The 21970-nt window shown below is 33.2% G+C and overlaps 1 protein-coding gene across 1 annotated transcript in view; it reads right to left on the bottom strand.

Annotated features, from left to right (window-relative positions):
- LOC106128992 (putative epidermal cell surface receptor) overlaps positions 1–21970 on the bottom strand; it is a 33342-nt gene that overhangs the window by 9000 nt on the left and 2372 nt on the right. The window contains exons 2-5 of the mRNA XM_013327406.2: positions 13115–13243; positions 1114–1592; positions 566–749; positions 135–264 (exon numbers count right to left, since the gene is read on the bottom strand). Of these exons, the coding sequence (XP_013182860.2) occupies positions 135–264; positions 566–749; positions 1114–1592; positions 13115–13229 (908 nt within the window). The 5' untranslated portion in view covers positions 13230–13243. The remainder of the gene's footprint in view (positions 1–134; positions 265–565; positions 750–1113; positions 1593–13114; positions 13244–21970) is intronic.

Raw genomic sequence — 21970 nt, 5'->3', positions numbered from 1 at the left:
GGACTCCATTTATTATGTTTTTATAAGTAAACAAATAAAGTTACGTTAGCGCATGAGAATACAATATGTGCAATATTGTATTCTCATGCGCTAATACTTTTAAGAGTAAAACAAAAATTAAAACAAAATCATACCTCGGTTTACATGTGACCACAGAATTTGCTTCACAAGAGCAAGTTTGTTCGCATCCAATGAACCATTTTTCTCCAACAGCGTGTGTATCATTCCCATACCGACAGACTTCCAGTTTTGTACCTTTCCCTTCTGAAATATAAGATTTTTGAATTAATTAATCAGAATATTAGAGACCTTTACAATTATTTGTACACTGAAAAGATATATAATTTAGTTAATTGTTTAAGAACATTTTGTCACTGGTTCCAATTTATTATTAGAACCTCTCGGAGAGAAGCTCCATCCATGATCCCTGCATACCTATTTTGCTTCTACATTCGTCACTCTCTTTACCTAAGCTCATTGAGTAAATTCTCTGGACCTGATACCAGGACGACCCGATTTGATCAAGATAAGTTCTTCTAGATACATAAAAAAATGAAGAATTAACCGTTTCCAGTAGCACAAGCAATGATAGAGCAGCAATCGTCCACTGGAGATTCGAAGCAGAGCGGGTCATTCAGCCTCCTTCCCCGGCGGATGTAAGGATGCTTGCAGCGGGGGAAGCATTCCAGGATGCCCCCGGGAACACACTCACACGTGTCATCACAACCTCGGTCCACTCGCTCGCCTACCTGAAAATGTATAACATGCTAGACTGTTGTTGAAAGATGTAGTCTCTGCCTACCCCTCCGGGAAAGATGCGTGATTTTATGTATGTGTATGTATGTATGCTAGACTGTTGACCTGGGTTTTGCTTCCGCATGAGTTTTCAAAAACAGATTAGTTTTTAAGAAACATAGTAACGATTAATAGACACTCAGATATTAGTAGTCCGAAGCTATAATAGCCGAATGTTAACGTAAGGAATTAGATTTTAAGATATTGTGGCGATGGGAATGCCATTTTCAATGTGTAATACATGTTAGTAACATAATTTAAACCACTAGGGTGGAACAGATTTGTCAGCATATTAAAATATGAAATAAATTAACATACCTTATAAGTCAAATCATTTTCTTTACACGTTTCTGTTTCGTCTTCAATCTCCCCAACAAGCATCGGGTGAAACGGTGCTTGGAGATTAGAATAAAACTTATCACTTATATCTTTATTTTTATGAACAGTTCCAGCCAACTTAACAGGCCCCTCATCTTCATCACCATCCAAATTTACATCACTGAGATCACCTAAATCCTTCTTCTTATCTGTAGGATTCGTTCTATTATGTAATGCATTGGCAAAATTTTGTAAATCATCTGTGTTTGAAAAAAGTAATCTCGGTTTGGGTCTGAGTATTTCATATGAACTTTCAGTTGTTGATTCTTCAGTTTTGCTTTCAATGACTACTGTTGTTGTTTCAGGTTTTTGTGTCGTTGTTGTTGTTGATGATGTCGTTGTTTTTTCAACTGGCATTGGTTTTGATTCCGAATTAGAGAATGCGCTAGGTACGTCTTCATCTTCAGCAGTTAATTTACCTGTAAAAAGAAAAATAGTTTATTATGTAAACATTTTACATTCATAATAGTCTACCTTCTCTCACATATTTATTTTTTTTACTTCGAATTGAAATCATTTGCTTAGGTGCACAATCTCGCTCTATTATCTTCGCGTATCCGCCTATACTTTGGAATTTGGACCCGGGGTCCGCTATACATCTTTTATATTACCCTACCACGTAAAATAATAATTTCATTCATCGCAGTTCATTCATTTTACCAATCATTTGCACCTGTAGGGCAAGCAAGACAATCATACACACACATTGGTACACATTGGTCTTATTTTACATAATCGACCCGAGGTTCAAGAGTCTGGCTTATGTTCAGCATACTAATTTGATTCAGTCGAGTGATTCAATTGGAGCCAGTAATAAATGCATGCCAGTTCAGACTGTCGTGAGTTGATGTAACACATACGAAATTGAATCCGTGATACTGAATCAATTATTATTCGGATTGTATGTTGATGCAATGGGTAGAAATTATTACTTTTCTTTTAACAAACAGAACGAATCTCTGGTCTGAATTTAGTCAATCTACTATTAGGAACAGAATAGGTTTTCTGGGGAGTATGTCAGTAAATGATTTAAATATAAAAATGCAATATGTACGATACGATACGATCCTTGCCTGTATTCGGTGTGGTTCTCGGCACCAATGAAGTAAAGAATAGGACCACTCCATCACTTTCTCATGGATGTCCTAAAAGGCGACTAAGGGATAGGCTTATAAACTTGAGATTCTTCTTTTAAGCGACGGGCTTGCAACGACATCCATATTCGTAGGTATTTAGTCCGCGAAAATAATTACTCTAAAAAATCACATAAATATGTTTAAGTTTAGCCACTGTAGAAATGCAGGTCAGGTGCCACTTACATCAATACAAGTGCATAATACTCGTACATTGAAGGTACTAATTGTTCTTATTAACATGGAAATAACATTCTAAAACTATTAAAACAATAATGTCTACTTCTGAATGGCAGTGAGAATGTTTACTGTGCTTTTAGAGCGGACGCCATCCATCTCGACAAAACATAGGTTGCCGGTTACCGTAGCTCGTTCTAAGTGGCACAAGGTCAGTGGGTAAGATTCTATGCTTCTTCGCGGATGCACAGTTGCAAGCCAAGACTTTTTCAAGCTTACTAAGCAGAAATTAAAGTGCAAATTCACGTGTAATGCTCCAATTACTGGGAATCGAGTTTAGTGATTCAAATATCCAATACAACTAATATAGCGGGCAATTTTCATACTTTCCTTATAAGACTTTATGGCTATTGTAATAAAGAGTAAAAGGTACAAAATTTTTGCATTTATTTTCGTCTTTTAATTTAAAAAGTATACATACATATGGATTTGGCTTAATTATAGAATTGAGATTCAAATAGTGACAGGTTGCTACCCCATCGCCTTAAAAAAAGAATCCCAAGTTTGTAAGCCTATCCCTTAGTCGCCAGTTTACGACAACCATGGGAAAGAGATGGAGTGGTCCTATTCTTTTTTGTATTTGTGCCGGGAACCACACGGCTCTTTAAAAAGTAAGTATATATAAATTACTTGTATATTCTTCTGATTCCTCTAGGAAATAACCCGCACTGTTGCTGGGGGATTGATAAATATAAATAAATAAATCAGAATGATATAGTTGCGATATAATGATTTTTAAAGGAAAACTACTCTATGACCTCACAGCAAAGTATCAAAGTAATAGGTAGTTAAAGGACGTGAGTTTTAGACCGGTTAAAGCTCCACCACAGAGCGCAGAAGCCTAATGTGACAAGGGCTGATATTACTTAAATCACAGATGCTGGACAAAAAGTTGAAAATCCATGAATATAAGAAGTTATTTATATATAAATGGATGTCATCATTGAACTAATCGAAATTACCCACAAAAAAATTACGGTCGTATTGAGAACCTCCTCCTAATTAGCAGTCCGTTAAATATGAGTACAGATTCGTCCGCATTTTAAAAATTAAAAAGATAAAATTGCCTTTCCCTGGCAACCCTATCTGTAAATTTTTCCTTTACGGCGCGATCTTCTGTGCTCTGTGGACGTTACTAATCACAACATTATTCGGATGTTTCACACTTCACGGCATTACACGAAAACCCTTTTGTGGGCCACTTTAGAACCAAATGTTTAAAAGAATAGTCAACAGCAAATTATGGTTTCCTTCAGTTATCTTTATAAATATAGCTTTAGATATTTTATGAATTATTATAAAGTTAACATTAAACTGTTGGTATACTTTATACCTACATAAAAATGTATATAAATAATAAATAAATAAATAATACGGGACAAATAACACGGATTGAGTTGGCCTCGAAGTAAGTTTGAGACTTGTGTTACGAGATACTAACTCAACTATATTTTATAATAAATACTTACATAGATAAACATCCAAAACCCAAGCCAATCAGAAAAAGTTCTTTTCTCATTACGCCCTGTTAAGGATTCGAACCCGGGACCTCCGGTGTCACAGACAAGCGTGACGCCGTTTTTAGCGCGAGAAAAACTATAGCTGCCCCGTTTCACTTCACAATAAAAAGCGAAACAGCGATAATTTTTCGCACGATAAAAACGGCTTTGCGTGTTCCTTTCTACGTAGGCTAGTGTTAATCTGCTACTCTGGTAGGTAAATAATGCTAATTATGCTGTACAACAATATGTGGAAAAGAGAATAAACGAACTAAAGGACTGAAATTTTCTTTATCTTAATCACTTAAGTTGTCGATGTTTTCCCATAGTATGTCTATGTTTTTGTGATAAGATATTGAATAGGCAATTGTGATGATTGTTCCTCAATAGGGTTCATTGAACTCAAGTTGGTACTATATTCCTAAAATAAATGTTTTAACGCAAATAAAAAAGAGAATTTTGTTCACGTCATCTACCCAAATTTATAAAATAGTGAAATTCTCAAATTCCAATGAGTAAGTATACCTACACGTAAAAGGTGTTACACCATAAATCCAACACGCTTGGTTGCGCAAACGCAGGTATCCGGCTACTGTGGACCCATTCACGCGTGACACGAGCATGACTGAACATCCTTGGTATTTAGATGTTCCCGGGATGAACTATAAGGAAATCCGTTTGCATATTTTTAGTAACAGATGGTAAGATTTTTTGTGATTTATGAATATAATATGTAGGATTATTAAGCAAGTCAGTGTATATAGGTACCACTAAATATGTCCGTGTCTTGAGCGAAAAAAGGACATTTGAAGTATTCAATTTTTTTTAGGCAATATTGACCTTTGATCGAATACGTTTCAATAAAAGGAAGACTCATACTACCCACACTAAGCACAAAGCTTGTAAAATAGAGTGATTTTGTCTGTGTAGAGCGCTCGCAAACTTCGCGTACTCGACAACCAATGAGTCGTCATTTGATAAAAAAATTGTTGAGATTCAGTATGTTTATCAGTTGATAATCATTAGTCTTCTATCTTAGTCGCCTTTTCCGACATCCATGGGAAAGAAATGGAGTAGTCCTATTCTTTTTTCTATTGGTGCCACACGGCAACACTCAAATTCAATGCCAAAATAAAAAAAAAAACAAACGTAAATAATAATAAGTAATAATAGTCTGTCTAACTGTTCTCAAATCAGAAACAAAACCATACCTATGCGAGTTTTAGGTACGAAAGCTACTCTAAATAGTCTGTACACAAACATGAGACCGTAAGGAGCATTGTGCGACCGACCTTGTCCTGTTTAGATGCGATCTGCTGGGACGCTGGCGGTGAAAGTGGGCGGCCCTGAAGGTTGATTGATTGGCTTCTTTGCATCAGAACTAACAGGTATGGCCATCTGGCAGAGAGCGACTAATGGAAAGGAAGAAATGTGACCGTATTCAAAGTTTAAAAGTTACATTACAGATTAGCGATGGAAAAAATCCTATTAGATGCGATCTGATTTTGATTTCGGACTCAACTTTAACGCCTTTATCTTCGGGAGGCTTAGGTAAGTTGATGGGATCCCATATGCTGGGAACAATAGGTGTTTGCTACCTAATACAATACCTAATGATATTAAAACCTATACTATGTCTATTCATTTTATTGTCATAATTAATTGCCTTTATAACCTTTTGTAATCGATTCGTGTAGGTAGATCGTGATTTTGTAATGTGTTTTCCGTGTGAAATGGCGTACCTCTGATATATCCTTTACGGGGTAGTACAGCTGTGTCTCTAAAGACTCATTGATGATGTAAAATAACAAAAAAAATTTTGAATAATAAAAAAATAAAGCGTAAAAGTTGAGAGAAAATACGCTTTTTGATAAGAACATAGTAAGTTCAAAGCAAATCAAGAAAAAAAAGGTTTCTTTAGAAACATATTGTGTTTTACTTTCAAATAGTCTACCAATCCTAGGCTAGAATAGCTATAATATATATCTAAATATTTATTTTTTGTTTAAAAAGAATTTGGCTTCCACTATTGCTTATTGGCTTGGCTTGTAAATATTTGAGTTATAATTTCAAACTGAAAAGACAATACTATCAAAATAAAAGAGAACAGAATATCAGTTGTCACCATATGTCAATCCGCGCACGATTCACGATTTAGGTTTGTATTCACTTAACGATTCTTCTACTAAATTAGTAAATAACTATTTATAATATTTGACTATTCAACAATGCTTTTATTCTTATATTGTTTATACCTAATATCTTTCTATCCGATAGACATAATTATATATTACATCCTATAAAACATCTCCCTTAATTATTTTAAACTGATCCACATTTCTATTTAAATTATCGGATAACCAACCTTCAAAATATTTCCAATATTTGTCACCTTTCGAAAAGATTTTCGCAATTATAAGATAAGTAAAATTGTCCTCAATTACACTTGAGTATGAATTTAGATTATCAACATACGAGTACCTAACCACAATTTTCTTCATAACTTGACAATTTAATAAGCTCATCTATGTCTGTTCCATGCAACAGTATTGTGTAATTAACAAATGCATTTTTTTTTTCAATTCAGCCTATTTTGCAAGCCGAAACAATACTAGTGAGCCAGTGTTCTCACGCTTTTGCGTTGCGTTGCGTTTTTTGTTTGCGCTTTTGATTAAGGCGATGTTCACACACATCAATGAACTTGTAAATTCTTACTTTAATTGCTGGATTAAGAAAATCGCTTAACAAATTGAATGTTTCATCACAGTAATTGGTTTTTGATAACTGTTTCGTAACAAGTCTACTAATATAATTACAAGCAATCTGCAAAAAGTAATATTTTTTTAACAGATTCACCTGAATAATATTAAAACCATCCAGCTAAACATTCCCTTCGAATTTTATGTCTATTTACCCAGTAAAAGATAAAAATTCAAAATATGTGTGTATAAAACACAGATAAGCAGTACTAGTGTGTATAATAAATAATTAAAGAAAACGTGTTATAATATTCATGGCTATTCACTAGCACATTAACATAAAAAGTGGAGCACAAGTGTACTAGCGTACGTTTAATATGTTAATACTATACCTATATGCATGTATCAAAAGAGTTTATTAATAAAATCTGTATGAGAAATACTATAGGTACCAAGCTTAAATAATATTCTTTTAGTTTGTAGTTTAGGAAGTTTACTTTATTTTAAATAGGTAGTTTTAATATTAGTGTAGTTTAGAAATTGTAATAATCATATTTTGTCAACTTTATTCATTAACAAATTTGTATAGGTATCTGGTATATTAACTCTCAGTTAACCCAATGAGCTTACATAAAGAGAGTAGCAGCAGTTATGCAGGCAGCGATCGTTGCAAGTGGAAATACTCATGAATCTCTGCCTATCCCTCCGTAAAATCTACGTAGGTAACTCTATCTAAAAGAATAAAGGGTTCATTGGGATTATAACCTACCTTGGAATTTACATTTTAAGGAAAACTGTAATCTAGACCTTGTTTATATCATTTTTACTTCAAAAAGTATGCTATTTTACGTAAATGATTATTTCCTATCTCATTAGTGTGTCCATTGTCTCGAAGCCTAATCTCAATTTATTTCTTAATTTCTTCATTTGCGGTCAATAACCGCATGAAATACTTTACCGAGTTTTAGAAAAAAAGTACTTTCGAAAATGTATCTTCTTAACAGAAAGGGGGTCAAATGGAGTCAGAAAGTGAACGTATGTGATGTTCTCTAAACATTATCGCTTTTGCTAGCAAACGTGTGGAAAATTAACTTTCTAAATAATATATAATTGGCTGTCACCTATTAGTGTAAAAACATTTATGTAAGAACTTAATTATAACTAAGATAAGAACTTAATTGCTTGTCTCATTGCAAATCGAATGGGACTTATAGATGTGTCTTTTTCGTTATGCTGTGCTTTATCACGACAACGAAACATAAATTGAAATGGGAAACGCTGTGGTTCTGTAAAAAAACGGAATATTTGCAGGAAATCAGGTCTGGGTAATAATGTAACATGATTTATTTAATGTCATATAAGTGATGAAAAAATTGCAAAAGAAAAAGTTGTAAACGTGAAGTGATGTACATATTCATATTACGCAATCACTTCCAAGCAACCTTAAGGTTATACTATATAATCGCTCTAAAAATAGGTTGAAGACACATCATACAGGTTAAATATAATAGCTTTTTAATACTTGAAATAAAATAAGTTATCCACCAAAATTCTAAATAAGTACTTCCAGGAATGCAGTTCGCTTCCTAATTCCTTACTACCATTGATTTTATTTTTTCATCCTTGAGACCAAAGCCTGTATAACTAACAAAAACCGTAAATAGCTGAGATGAGTCAAAAGCCTAATCATCGGGTTAGAACAAAAAATAAAAAAACACGAGGTATGTCAGATCTTCCGAAAACGTCCGCGGTCGAGTCACGACTACACTATTCATTGCTTCTGCCAGAATTTTATGGTTTCAGTTTGGAATTATAAGGACATTACTTTTATATATGTAGTAACAAAACAAGGAAATATTGGATTTGGTCTTTAGGTTAACAGATTCGGCGATGACAAGGCTACGCGGGAAAAAAGGGCCAGCCGTCTGCCCGCCTGGAACAGAAGAGTTAGTGCGAGTTTTTCTCGATCAAACGCGTCGAGTAAACGCGAATTTATATGTGATTTGATAAGCGCCACCTAGAGGTAACGCAATGGCACTAATGAATTTCCATACAAATTTGCGATTACTTACTCGACCCCTCAGGGGGTGAGTCGCAAAATATTATCAATAATTTTATTTTGTGTCAGATTGCTATTTTTAAAAATATGATTTGACTTGATAAAATATATTAATTGACTCAAAAAGAATACAAAAACAATTAATTTAAAAACTAATACTAATAGTAATTGCAACTTAAAGCATATAAAATATTTTCCACACTTGAACATAATTTCTCAAAAAAAATCTGACCTTATGTAGGATAAATAAATAATTAAACATTGCTATTACGAGAACTAAATGAGCAAATAATTGCTCGTCAATGGTAAATACATAATTAAATCATGTATCACACATTATTCTTACGATGATATAATACAGAAGACGATCTGAATCATCACATTGCAACATTTATACGCTTTTCGAAATGTTTACTTTTGAAAACTTGTTCTCAGACAGTTAATCGGAAAGGCTGTGGGAGTGTTATGATGGTATTTAAGAGGTCTATCAACTTGTCTGAACACGCGGATAGAATGGCCAACACATCCCAACTAACATTATAAATGCGAAAGCAAGCTTTTTTGTTTGTTTGTTAACTCTTTACGCGTTATCTACTGAACCAATCATCTTGAAATATTGCTTTCATATAACTAAGTTTTATATTCGTGATATTTCAAGAAGATTAATTCAATAAAACACCTGTGAAGAGTAAAAGAGACGTGAATTTATGTATGTACATATTACGTCTGCAGTTCTTAAAAAATGTATTAATCCAATAGTGAAAAACAGATAACCTGTTGCTTAAAAGAAATAGATACCAATTGTAGAAACCTTTCCCTCAAATGACTTTCAGCAACGCGATAAGAGAAGCAGATATCTCACACTATGTTATTGTCCTCTTATTGTCAGGTTGCCTAAAGGGTTTGTACTGTACTTCACTTTAATATCTGTAATATACTACTTTAGTGAGCAATAAAGCATTAACTTACTCACTATGTTTTTCGCACGACTATGCGTAAAGAATTGCAAAAACTACCGAAATAGATTGGTCACATGAACCCGGTCGTGTGCCCCAGTACGCAACATACCATGAATAATGTATGGATTAAGAATTACAAACGTTTAGCAAAAACAAAAATAAATCCAGTCAAGCGTACCGGTACTTAAATCTGGTTTCATTTTTTTTGTAACTTAGGCCCATTTTTCAAGGAAGGCTCATTAAAACGGCATATTGTATAATTTGTACCCTGAACTCCGTTTCCGTGTAAACTTTACGAAATTCGCTTTTATTCGCTTTTGTGGTCTTGTGCTCTTTTTTTTTCATAAATCATTGATTTGTTTAAATACCTACAGTAAACTTTAGGCATATTTTGAAAAAAAAAATTGTATACAATTAATTTTATTGTGATAATATTATGATGTATATTTTTATGGGAATACCTGCGTTTAATACATATGTAAATACTGATCAGAAACATTTTCTGAAGGAGAAAGAAAATTAAAAAAGATATATACGCATAATAACATAATAACCACGGATTATAACAACACTTTAAATTTTCATTTCTATGAAACAAATGTAAATATACCTATGCTTGAGCTAAAAAGCATAAGCATTTAAGCATATAAGTTATGCTTAAATGCTGCAAAATAATAAACCGGTTAAGCTTATCCACTCAATGCTAGCAGTTTTGACACCGCCTTCAAATTAACGTCGGCCCATCAGACCTCAGCGGCCCGCTCGCCGAAACTTGGTGTGGCTTTAATACATTTAAACCGTGACCTTATGAGGCCTTGGAGTTTAAAAAAATGTTACAATCATTACATACAAACACTTTTTTTCAAATTAAGATTTTGAGAAATAGAAGTTTAAGGATTTGCTATAGGAAAATAACGATACGATTTTAAATCGTCGAATAGCAATAAATACTGTTATATTTTTTATATCTATCTAAATACATTAACAAAGGATACTGACTGACAGTTAAACCGCTGAAATCTACGCACAGTTCAAACCGTTGGGACTAAACATTTGAAATTTTGCATGTAGATCCCTTATGTGGTCAAGGGGTGCACTAAAAGGGGATTTCCCGAAATTCCTGTTGGAACGAAAGTAAAGGAATTTCTGTATTTCATGGGTTGGCAAAATAAATATATTGTTACTAGAGTGTCAAACTTATACTATATTTAAAGATTAAATAATAAATAAGGCTTATATTTAAGTATACCTAATACACCGAGCATAGCGCTCGCACAGCATTATAACTCCTAAATGGTTAAAATCGCTGTTCTTCATATAAGTGGTGACTGGCAGTTATGTTTCTCAACTAACAGAGAATTCAATGTTTAATGAATTTAGAGACAAAGCAATTTTAATGGTTCATGTATCTGAAAAATAACCTATATGTAATAATTGAAATAAGTTTTTCACTTTCAGCCATCAAATTGCTTTTGACTCAGTAACTGTGTAAAACAGGTTCATTTACACAGTATTCAAACTATAAATACTTATTTGTACATCTACTACTGTAGGTCATTGACCTTGATTTACAGTAAATTGTTTATGGCAAGTTAATGAGAGTTATTTGCATTATCTGTACGATCTACATTATTTTAAACGGTCTGGTTGCAAGATACAGCTGTCCAAATCAGCGATAAAAAAACATTGATGGGCTGACTTACTGAAGGTTGCTTTGCTAAAATTAAAAAAAGAAGTACATTTGTATTTTTAAGATTTTTGGTACGTGTTGATAAGAAGGCGATGACATTTATTTATACTTAACTTTGAAAGTTTTATGAATCCACGTTGTTTGTTTAATTTTTATCGGGATATTTTGGTTTTTTATTTATACATACATACCTACAGTCCCATGCTGGGTGGCTAAAAAGTAATGTAAACGTCTCGTATATCAGACTTCAACGCGTCTCTACAAAAGCCTACATCAATAAGAGTTACATTATAACAAGTCATGGAATACGGGGACTTTGAATTGAAGGGTAAATGGAATAAACAAGTTTTGTGTAATATAAATATTTTTGTATGGGTGGTCTAATCCTTAATGGGTTAAACCACCCATACAAAAACAAGACCAACTTGAAATTAAGTGTCAAAAATATTGAGCAATACCTTTTGCTAGTCTATCTTATTTTTAAAGCTTTAGTAGTTTCGGAGTCTTTTGTAGGTCTTAGTCTTTTGTATCTATGTACCAAATTTCATCAAAATCACTTCAGTAGTTTCCGAGTTATTCGTTACAAAGATACAAATCTTTTCTCTGTATTATTAGTGTGGATTAGCAAGTTTTTAATTTAATTATTTGAAAACGTTTAATCGACAGGTCGATTAAATTAAAAAGTTATTCATCATTAACAAACCACAGACGCAGGCCAGAAGATAAATGTATAAACAAAAATAACGTTACCGTCATTTACAAACGATCAATCAAGCAGATAAGTCACATACTTTTGTTTAATTATTAATGAGTTATCTTATCTGATTGTTTCTTAAGAGTTCAGTGACACCGTTAATACTAACGGGTACGAGTATGAATGATTGCCTTATTTTCGACTTGAATAGTGAATTGTGTCTTTTGACTCAAAATCTTTAAAAATTAAATTTTAATTTGTTAAAAGGTTACATTATTTAATTAAGTTATTTTTATTGAATAAATGTAACTAATATTCATTATCCTGGCTTTAGTCTGGGGTGGCTAAACACGCGCTAATATCCGCAGTAAAACAAATTGGCGATTATGGGCTCGATTTGTTTGATCGAGTAAAACTCGCACTAATCCATCTGATAAAGTCGGACATCAGTAGTATTTTTGAATGGTTGTCCGGTGTTTACGACACCTGGCCTGTTCGGCTTTTTATGCTCTGAAATTCGCACGGATCGAGACTCATGAGTTGGGATCTATAGTCTATGGTCATCTAACATCACGATTATAGGATGAATCAGGTAAGTCTCGAAGCGACTCCTGTCTGATCTCCATGATCCTATTATCAGAACTGAGAATAAATATCGTCATCATACATAAATATAATCACGTCTATATCCCTTGCGGGATAGACAGAGCCAACACTCTTGAAAATTCTGATAGGCCACGTTCAGCTGTTTGGTTTACTGATAGAATTGAGATTCATATAAAGTAACAGGTTGCCAGACCGTCGCATAAAAGAAGAATCATAAGTTTATAAGCCTATCCCTTAGTCGCCCTTTACGACATCCATAGAAAAGAGTTGGAGTACTAACTCCTATTCATTTTTCGATTGGTGCCGGGAACCACACGGCACGTTATCCTTCGGATCGTTATCGTTGTAGATTATGTAAGACTCACTGAGTTCAGTCTCGCAGTCCGTGTACTCCTGGTTGCAATCCACTGTGTACGCGGCGGCGGTGGCGACGACCGCCACAGCGCACCACAGCGCCACCAAGCGGTGGTATAGCACCATCACCGGGAACCCATCTGGAAAATAGAAAAATATATTTTACGTTTTTTACAATATTTTTTGTTTCATTTAAAATAGTTTGTAAATTTTTAATGTATGACTTTGGATAGATACAGAAAAAAACCTTAAAACACACTTTTACAAAAAAAGCTAGCATTTAAACATATCTCTATCAATATGAATATTTTCTTGTTTCGTGCGTTTAAGAGCGCCGTTTTTGGTCAATAAGTTAATTCATTCATTCGTTTAACTCAAATCAAAATTGTCTAAATTATCAAACTACCCAACAACTACTAAGTGGTATTATATTTGCTAAGATGTAACTTATAAATACTTACTGTTCTTAAATCATACAAAAATAAGATGTTACTAGTGTAGAAGCAATCATTAAGTATGAAGAATTGCTTTCAAAAATATTTAAAGATTTCCGTAAAAAATCAAAGCAATAACTATATTCACAGACTATATTCCACCGCTATCTGATAGATACTATTTTTTAAATTATGAAGTAGAAAGCCGAATCACATAAAAACAATGAAAGTACACAAACCAATTCTCTATCAATTGTTCGGAAATTGAACAGTTTCCTATTGTCTTTTATTAATTTGTTATTATCTTTGAACAGACCCCTACTTACAAACAACTTTCTATCTTTATTTATTTTGTGGGATGTTTGATAAAGTTTTGTCTTATGATATTTTTTCTTAAAGAATATACTTTTTTTAGCCCTACATTTCTTTAGTAATGAATAAAAAAATAATTTATTTATTAATACTTTTCATCTGATTTTTAAGATGATTTTCATTCGGTCATCATTCATTTACGAGCATCAAGCAGGGTTTCGTATCTAATACATCTACATTGTGTACATGTGTATGTGTCGATGAATAGTTAACGGCAATAAAACTACTTAAAAGATGACGTCACGCTGCAAAATCGAAAACATTTTTTATGAACGAAAATATTAATAAATATATATATACCACTGAAAAAGTAGCAAGGTCATTCAAATACAGTTTTACTTTGGAAGAAAAATAGAAACACCGTAGGTTAGAAAATCTTTAGTTAGACAATTATTACAAAGTGCAACATGTAACGCCCCGCAACCCGCATGACTCTCAATGCATATTCAACTAAAAATTAAAAAAAAAACATTTTTTTTATTTTTTCCAAGTTTAGAATGTCTTGAAAAAGGATCGAATATGTATGAAAAAATAATGAGTGTGGAGGAAGCGGGAGAGGTCTGTAAGGATCGTAGCAACTGCCTATCCCAATGGGAAATAGGCGTGTAAGTATGTATGTATGTTATGTTTTTTTAACACAATTTTCTAAAAATATTTTTGAATGATCATTTAATATTTCCATTTAATTGAATCTTTCAAAATTTTATATCAATAAATTTATATTTTTTCCAAGTGTAGAATGTCTTGAAAAAGGGTCGAATATGTATGAAAAAATAATGAGTGTGGAGAAAGCGGGAGAGGTCTGTAAGGATCGTAGCAACTGCCTATCCCAATGGGAAGTTGGCGTGTAAGTATGTATGTATGTTATGTTTTTTTAACACCATTTTCTAAAAATATTAAATGATCATTTAAAAATATTTTTAAATACATAGTTAAGGTAAAGTGAAACTTTAAATATATTCGAATTTTAAAATCGTCACAGACTCGCATGAATCATTTGTCCTACTTTATTTAAACACGGACATAGACCATTGTTTAGTGATACGTAGCTGTTGCCAAATATTATAATAAGTTGTCACTTTCGCACAAGGTCGAATTATATATATAAAAAAATGACAATAGGTATATTGTAGTCTTCATTTTCGTTGGGGAACAAAAACTATGATGGTTATCACAGGTGGTATTTGGCGAATGATCGATTAATATGATCATTAAAATTTTATTTTAAACTTGTTTGCCAGTTAGTAAAAAAGTATTTTATTCTGTCAAGGCCGACCTATCTAGATAATCGTGTACATTACATTTATTACAGTATCTTTATAGGGCTGCCACCCACAATTTTTTAAAAATTTTATATTTATTCGTCAACTACCCCATATTTTTATTGTTGCTACTAAACAAAATATCGACGGGATTACGTATTAGGAAGGTAAGTTATAAGGTTTACCTTTCTATGAACACTCTATCTATTTTTAACCAACTGTACTTCGCACTGTATTCTTTGATATGTTACATTTGTAAAGCCTTAAGAGATAAATTGTTAAACATTGAAATGAAAACTGCATCAGACTCAGTTGCGTGGTTCAAAAAAAAGTTTAGTTACAGACAGAGGCTGAGAATGACTGTTTTATACCAATGTGGGATTTATTCATTATTTCGCTTTCTTTCATATACCGATTAGTGCCATTTGCAAGAGGTACTAGAAACGTTACTAATATAGGTAAAATCTAGACACTCCTATTCTTGATGTACTTGCTTTGCATATTACTATATCACTGGGGCTGATGAAACATAAGCGAAAGTAGAAAGCATTTATTAGTCTGAGTAGAACATAAACTGTATTGATATTACACTATTAAGACTACCTAATATAATCTAGACATCATGTTACAAAACGCTTTCGCTGATCCAATATTCTAGAAAGCTTGTTCATATTATAAACTACGTTCATAATAATTAGTCTTTCTGAACTTTTATTGTGATACTTTTAAAGAATAAAAGAAAAAATAATAATTTGTCAAATTCTTACAATCTTCTTCCTCCCGGATCTATTCCCGTTACATAAGGAGTTGGCGGCTGGGGTAAGCCTCTTGACCATGATCTTGGATGGAACAAGTCAGTAGTATTTCAACTGATACATTTACCTATACCTACTTACTGAAGCTGCGAATCCGCTATATTGACCAAAAAAAAAAGAAACAAAAATAAATTCTTGGTTGCCAGTACCCAACCATATAAATTCAAATAGGCCATAGTCAATGTTACTTTTATTTTTTAAACAAAGCTGTTAACACGTATTGTGCCAACCGGTCTTCGCCATAAATCTGCTATTAAGTTAAAAGAAAGTAAGCGATTTAGCTCGAGCCACAATAGCACATGTATTTGTGTCTGTGACTCAAAGCCTTTCTATTACGTTTTTCAAGACGTGAAAATAATAGTAGAATTCGAAATTATTCAATTTCGTGATTTGTTTTTACTTTAGGTTTTTGGGATAAAACAAGCTACTCTCAAAAAATAATATTTTGGACATAGCTTTAGAAAAATAAATATAGATATGCATTACAACTACATTGTTCTATATTACGCAAGCAATAAATGATTTGATTTGCATATTGTTTTTAATTTTAAGGCCTACCTAAATGTCAATCTTTATTTTACAATATCTCTTATCCTTACTATTGGATCTACTTAATATAAGGTATGATACTAAACAAGTATTTAATAAAGACAGCTAACTGTAAGTCATACAACAATATTATGCGATCATTCGTATACGTTTACTAACTATTCAGCTATCGATACTCAAACAATGTCGGCTGCGTACACAATGCATTACGAAATCTCGTGGCGAACGATTAAAAACGCAGAGATTGTTTACGTGGGAACGCGTGTTGGGGAGCGAAACCACAAAATAAGGAAGTACAGAAAAAATACTACGATATCTTACTACCGATTTTTTTTTCAGAAACCAAAGAAACCTACCGACTGCGAGATATATTCATCTGGACTTGTATAGTTATACTAAACAAAACACGCTTTCAGACAAAATAGGTGGTTTTGGATTCGAGCCGTATAAATAACTGTATATTTGTGATTTTCTCAAAGACTCTCTAATTCCTTAAACAGTGAGATAACCTATATTTATCTGTAAGCAGTTCTTAAAAGAACTAAATCAGAAAATTAAACTTCGGAAATCGGAAACGATCATGAAAATTCTCTCACTGCTTAAAATATACATAACAAAACTGTCACTGTCAGTGCCGGATGAGATTGTTTCTAGAGGGTTTCTTTCTTAAAACGCCTTTATTTAGTATACCTTTATTTTTGGAAGTGTTTCACTGTTCCTTGGCGAAATTCACAAACGAGGTATAATTACATAATAAGCCTGCAAAAACACGCTGCTATAGACAAATGAAAAATAAATAAATAAATTATCTGCAGATGTTAAGTATATACTACCGTGGGTCGCAAATCATTTATATTGTAATTGGATACCGGGACACTCCTATACACAACTTTACAAAATTTTTAGTCTCACAGTTATTTTCCTGTGCAAATTCATTTAATACATATATATGAATGTATTTATAATGAATTTGTTCCCACAATCGCTTGAATAAAGTGAACAATAAGCATAGTTTCGTGACTTTAGATATACACTATAAAATAATTATAATACAGCAGAACAACTGATTGATACATCTCGATTATATTTTTTTATTTCTCATCTGAAATTGTTTGCGTAGATGGAACTATTTCTAATGAGATAAATAAAAAGATACCTATAAAAAATAGAAAAGAGATATATGCCTATTTAATGCTATGTGAAATTTACGTGCGTAAACTAAAGAGTTAGCAATTGTTCATTAAATTATTCATACAATCATTGAACCATTCATGCTTTTTTCTTTTTCATTAACACCACGTAGATAGCTCATACATACATTATCTCGTCTGTATTCCTTGCGGGGTAGACAGAGCCAACAGCCATGAAGACTGAAAGGCGACGTTCAGCTGTTTGGCTTTATGATGGAACTGAGATTGAAATAGTGACAAGTCGCTAGCCTGCAAGGAGAATCCCAAGCTTATTAATAAGCTTTTCTCTTAGTCGCCCTATTCTATAGTGCTGGAGACCACACGGCATTTTAGTATCTATGTGATAAGAACGTCTATATTTGCGCGCATATTGTAAACCTACGTAAATTAAGGTAGACGTTCTTAAAAAATTTAATAAGTGTTACTTTAAGCGTATAACTATGTCTGAATTTGAATCAAAGTGCCTATGTGCTCATCATATCATATCATAACCATCGGCTCTGTCAACCTCGTAATGTATAATGACGGCAAGTGTATATATCAATGTATATACCTAATACCTACCAACTGTTGCCCGCGACTTCACCTGCCTTAAATATCTAAAAACATTATCTTATTATGTTATTCCAATATCTAAGCTATATTACTGCAAAGTTTAACGAAAATCCGTATAGTAGTTTTTGCTTGTAAGAGTAACAAACACACACACATTCATAAATCCTAACAAGTTTTCACATAGTACATTCTGAACATTCCTTATTCTGAATAACAGATGTAGACTATGGGAAGCTGTGGAAATCGTCCCAGTTGTGGTTGGCGCGGTATTGCATTGTGTAAATCTTCACCTGATATGATCAATAGCAACTAGAAGAATCACATTACACAAATTGTCCCCGATTATATAGGTACGTCTACAATACATACACACACGGCAAATTTACCAAAGGTCCCTTTGATGAATTTCAGCTTTCTAAGACCAGTGGTTTTGACTGTACGTACTCCGACATTGTCAAAGCAAGAGTTCTATGAATATTGATTGATTGATTTGATGACGTCACAAATTGTGGAGGGTATTCATTATTACTGTGCCTATGGGTATCGACGATTTCTCCTTTTAATAAATATCTAATTTCATCATCTAGTTCTTAACGTAGTCTCTGTCTAGATCCGTAGTCGGAGATCCGCCTATAACCACGATTCAGGTGTTTAAAAGCCGGCTTATTTATGGAGAGGTGAATCAAATCATCTTGAATCAGAAAACTAGGTTAAAATACTAAGGGCAGCCCCACACTAGGCTTTTTCGAGCGTTGTAGTCTTATTTTTCACATTACCGCTACGTTGACGCCGTGTCTACGTTGCGACAATGACGCTGGAAAGACACCAAGTGTGGGGGGGCCCTAAGTCAAATCTTACGACATCAACGGAAAAGAGATGGAGTGATCCCACTCTAAGGAAGTAACCACAATGAAATACAATTAAGATGAAAGCCACGAAAACAGTTCTTTATATTCCGAGATGAATTACCCAAGTTTGCGCCCATTCAAGGCGAGAAACGGAGCGAAACTAGTTGCGAAACCGCAAACCGAATGAAAACATTATTAAACAGTTTTAAGTAACGTTAGGAAAAACGAAAAAATACGGAAAACACTACAAAGAGTGCTTGTACGGAACAATGCTAGTCGGACTATCTTGTGAACTATTTCGCGATGAATTCAATGGTTTCTTATGTGTCAAGGCTTTACGAGACTTCAAAAGAGTGGGTTAAAATGACGGAAGTACACTGAGGAAAAGAGAAAGATGATAATAAACAATTATTCTTCAGTCTGTAGCTATTGAAAAATACCAAATTACTTATTTAATTTTTTTTACTTATTTCACATAGGTAAAATATAAAAATGTAAAAAAAAATTCATCAGTGTATTAAACATTCTATTTTTTTTTTTGTTTACTTTTCTTCCTCATAGGCCTTGGACACTTGCGACTGTTGGTATTGGGACTGTCTACCCTGTAAAGTTAAATGAATAAATAAAAAAATAAAAATATCGCGGCGAACTGAGAATCTCCTGGGAAGTCTTTTGAAAGCTCAAAATAGCTCGCTCGTATCAAAATAACACGCAATCAAGCCGTTTGTAATGGTCATTGTAATTCGGGCACCCTGGGTTCCCATCTCATTGCGCAACTTGACCTTGGTCTGCCACGAGGGTCAAAGGGGTCATACAAGCTTAAAATCTGAGCGGGCTTTTTATAGCAATTTGTGTTACGATAGTATATTCCAGCTTCATGTGAAACAAAAAAAAATTATGATATTATTATTTTTATTTGATTTTTATGTATATTAATTTGACTTTATTTATTTAATTAACAAAAAATCTGTATCAGAATTTTACATTCGGCAACATCTAACGTTGAACAAATATCGAAAAATTAAAATGTGCAACTTCAAAACGCAATATGTATTGAAAATCTTATGAACCTTCTTTTATTTAGGTAGGTAATTTAGTTTTCTTTTTGTATATTATTTTGTTTTCTAAACAAACAAGTTTCTGGCAAGTTCTACATTCGTACATCTGGCCTCACATCACCTACTTACATAAATACATTTTGTTTTAATTGCCTGCAAGTTCGCCTATTTGAGACAAAGTGGGACGGTGTGAACGCGGCCGCTGGTTTGTTAGTTCAGCTGTGTGCATGCGTGATTGTTAATTATGTACAAGGTAACTAAAGACATAATAACACCTTTTTGATGCAACAATCTTGTAAACAAACTAAAAAATAATGATCAAAATTGGTCCAAAGAGGTTGCGACAGAAACCTTTTTTATGTTAAATTATACTTACCATATCTACCTCTTACCTACAAATTACTTTCATAATTTTAAACTGGGAATAGACTTGTATAAAATTTGGTGGAGCTGTCATTGATGAAATTAGATAAAGGGCAATCCCATGGTCAAACGTACTCACCAATTATTTTCCAAAACAAAATATAAACTAAAAATGATTTAAACGAGAAAGTCGGACAAACAAACACAGTTTTGCATTTATAATATTAATATGGATTTATTTAGGTTCTGAATGAACTAAAGGTAATAATCTTGAAATACCTTTAGTTAAAAAATACAAATTTAAATTATGTAAGAGTTCGAAAGGCATGGCTATAAAATTTATAGTTTATAAAAATTTACAAAAAAAAAATATTTACTATATAAAGACGCATCGAATTTGTGTACTTTATTTATACATTAATGAGATGCAACACAGAATCTCGTCTGTCTGTCACACTATTATCTCTCGGATATTTCATTACGTGGGTCGCATAACAGAACACTCGCGTCCGACAGGTTTGGGTGATGGGCATCTCAGCCCACATTTTTTGTGATAATTTGTCAGGTAGAAACAGGTGTCTGTTGGTACGTGGCTCGCGCTAGCGGAAACTTCAAAACACTATCCGCGAAACTTGTTTTGCTTCCAGTTTTTGATGGTAAAAAGTATTTACAGTAATTTGTTAGTTTCGAATCAAGAATAACTATCATTTGTGCGATGGTGAATTTGATAATTTGAAAAAGTTTAGTTTTAAAGCTTTATTTTATTAATTCTTAGGCCCGGATTCTGATTGCGACTTTCCAATAGCAAAAAATAAATCTGTTGTTCTGAAATATGTGAAAGGAAATTTTCTGGGAGTATTTTTCTCGAGAAATAAGTATGTTACAAAAAGCTAGTCTGCTCTAGCCCCATTATGAGTGGTCTTAAATTCTACGCTAGTTATTTTTGAGGATAGAGATTATTTTTTAACGAAGGTTTACATTTTTAAAACCGCTACAGTATTGTTTTTATCTTGTTCTTCTTTCTGTATGCCGCCGGGTGACTGGAAGAGATCTCTTTATTGTATAAGTCCGCCGTTGCAATGTTAACTTTTTGTATGTGTTCTTAAATATTTTATTATATACAATACAATTATGACAAAAACAACCGCTTGCAATAATTTGAAAAAAATCAATGGGCTAGTGTGAAATAAAATAAACGCCTCATTGCGTGCCAGTCTATCGCAAATGAACTCTACATAGGCGCCGGCGCAGGCCGAGGAGGAAACGTCCACTTTGTACGTGAATACTTATATCGGCAATTTACGGTTTGATGACTTCTAGCTAGGGCTGGCAACATAGAAATCTTTTCTTCTTTTTTATTGGCAATCGAGTGTGTTTGACCTCAATCTGCCAAATGAAAGTTGGGATTTAATATATATAAA

Source organism: Amyelois transitella, chromosome 18 (assembly GCF_032362555.1).
Source record: "Amyelois transitella isolate CPQ chromosome 18, ilAmyTran1.1, whole genome shotgun sequence".
Lineage (NCBI taxonomy): Eukaryota > Metazoa > Arthropoda > Insecta > Lepidoptera > Pyralidae > Amyelois > Amyelois transitella.
The sequence above is the reverse complement of the archived record's forward strand: the minus strand, read 5'-3'. Positions and strand labels throughout refer to the sequence as shown.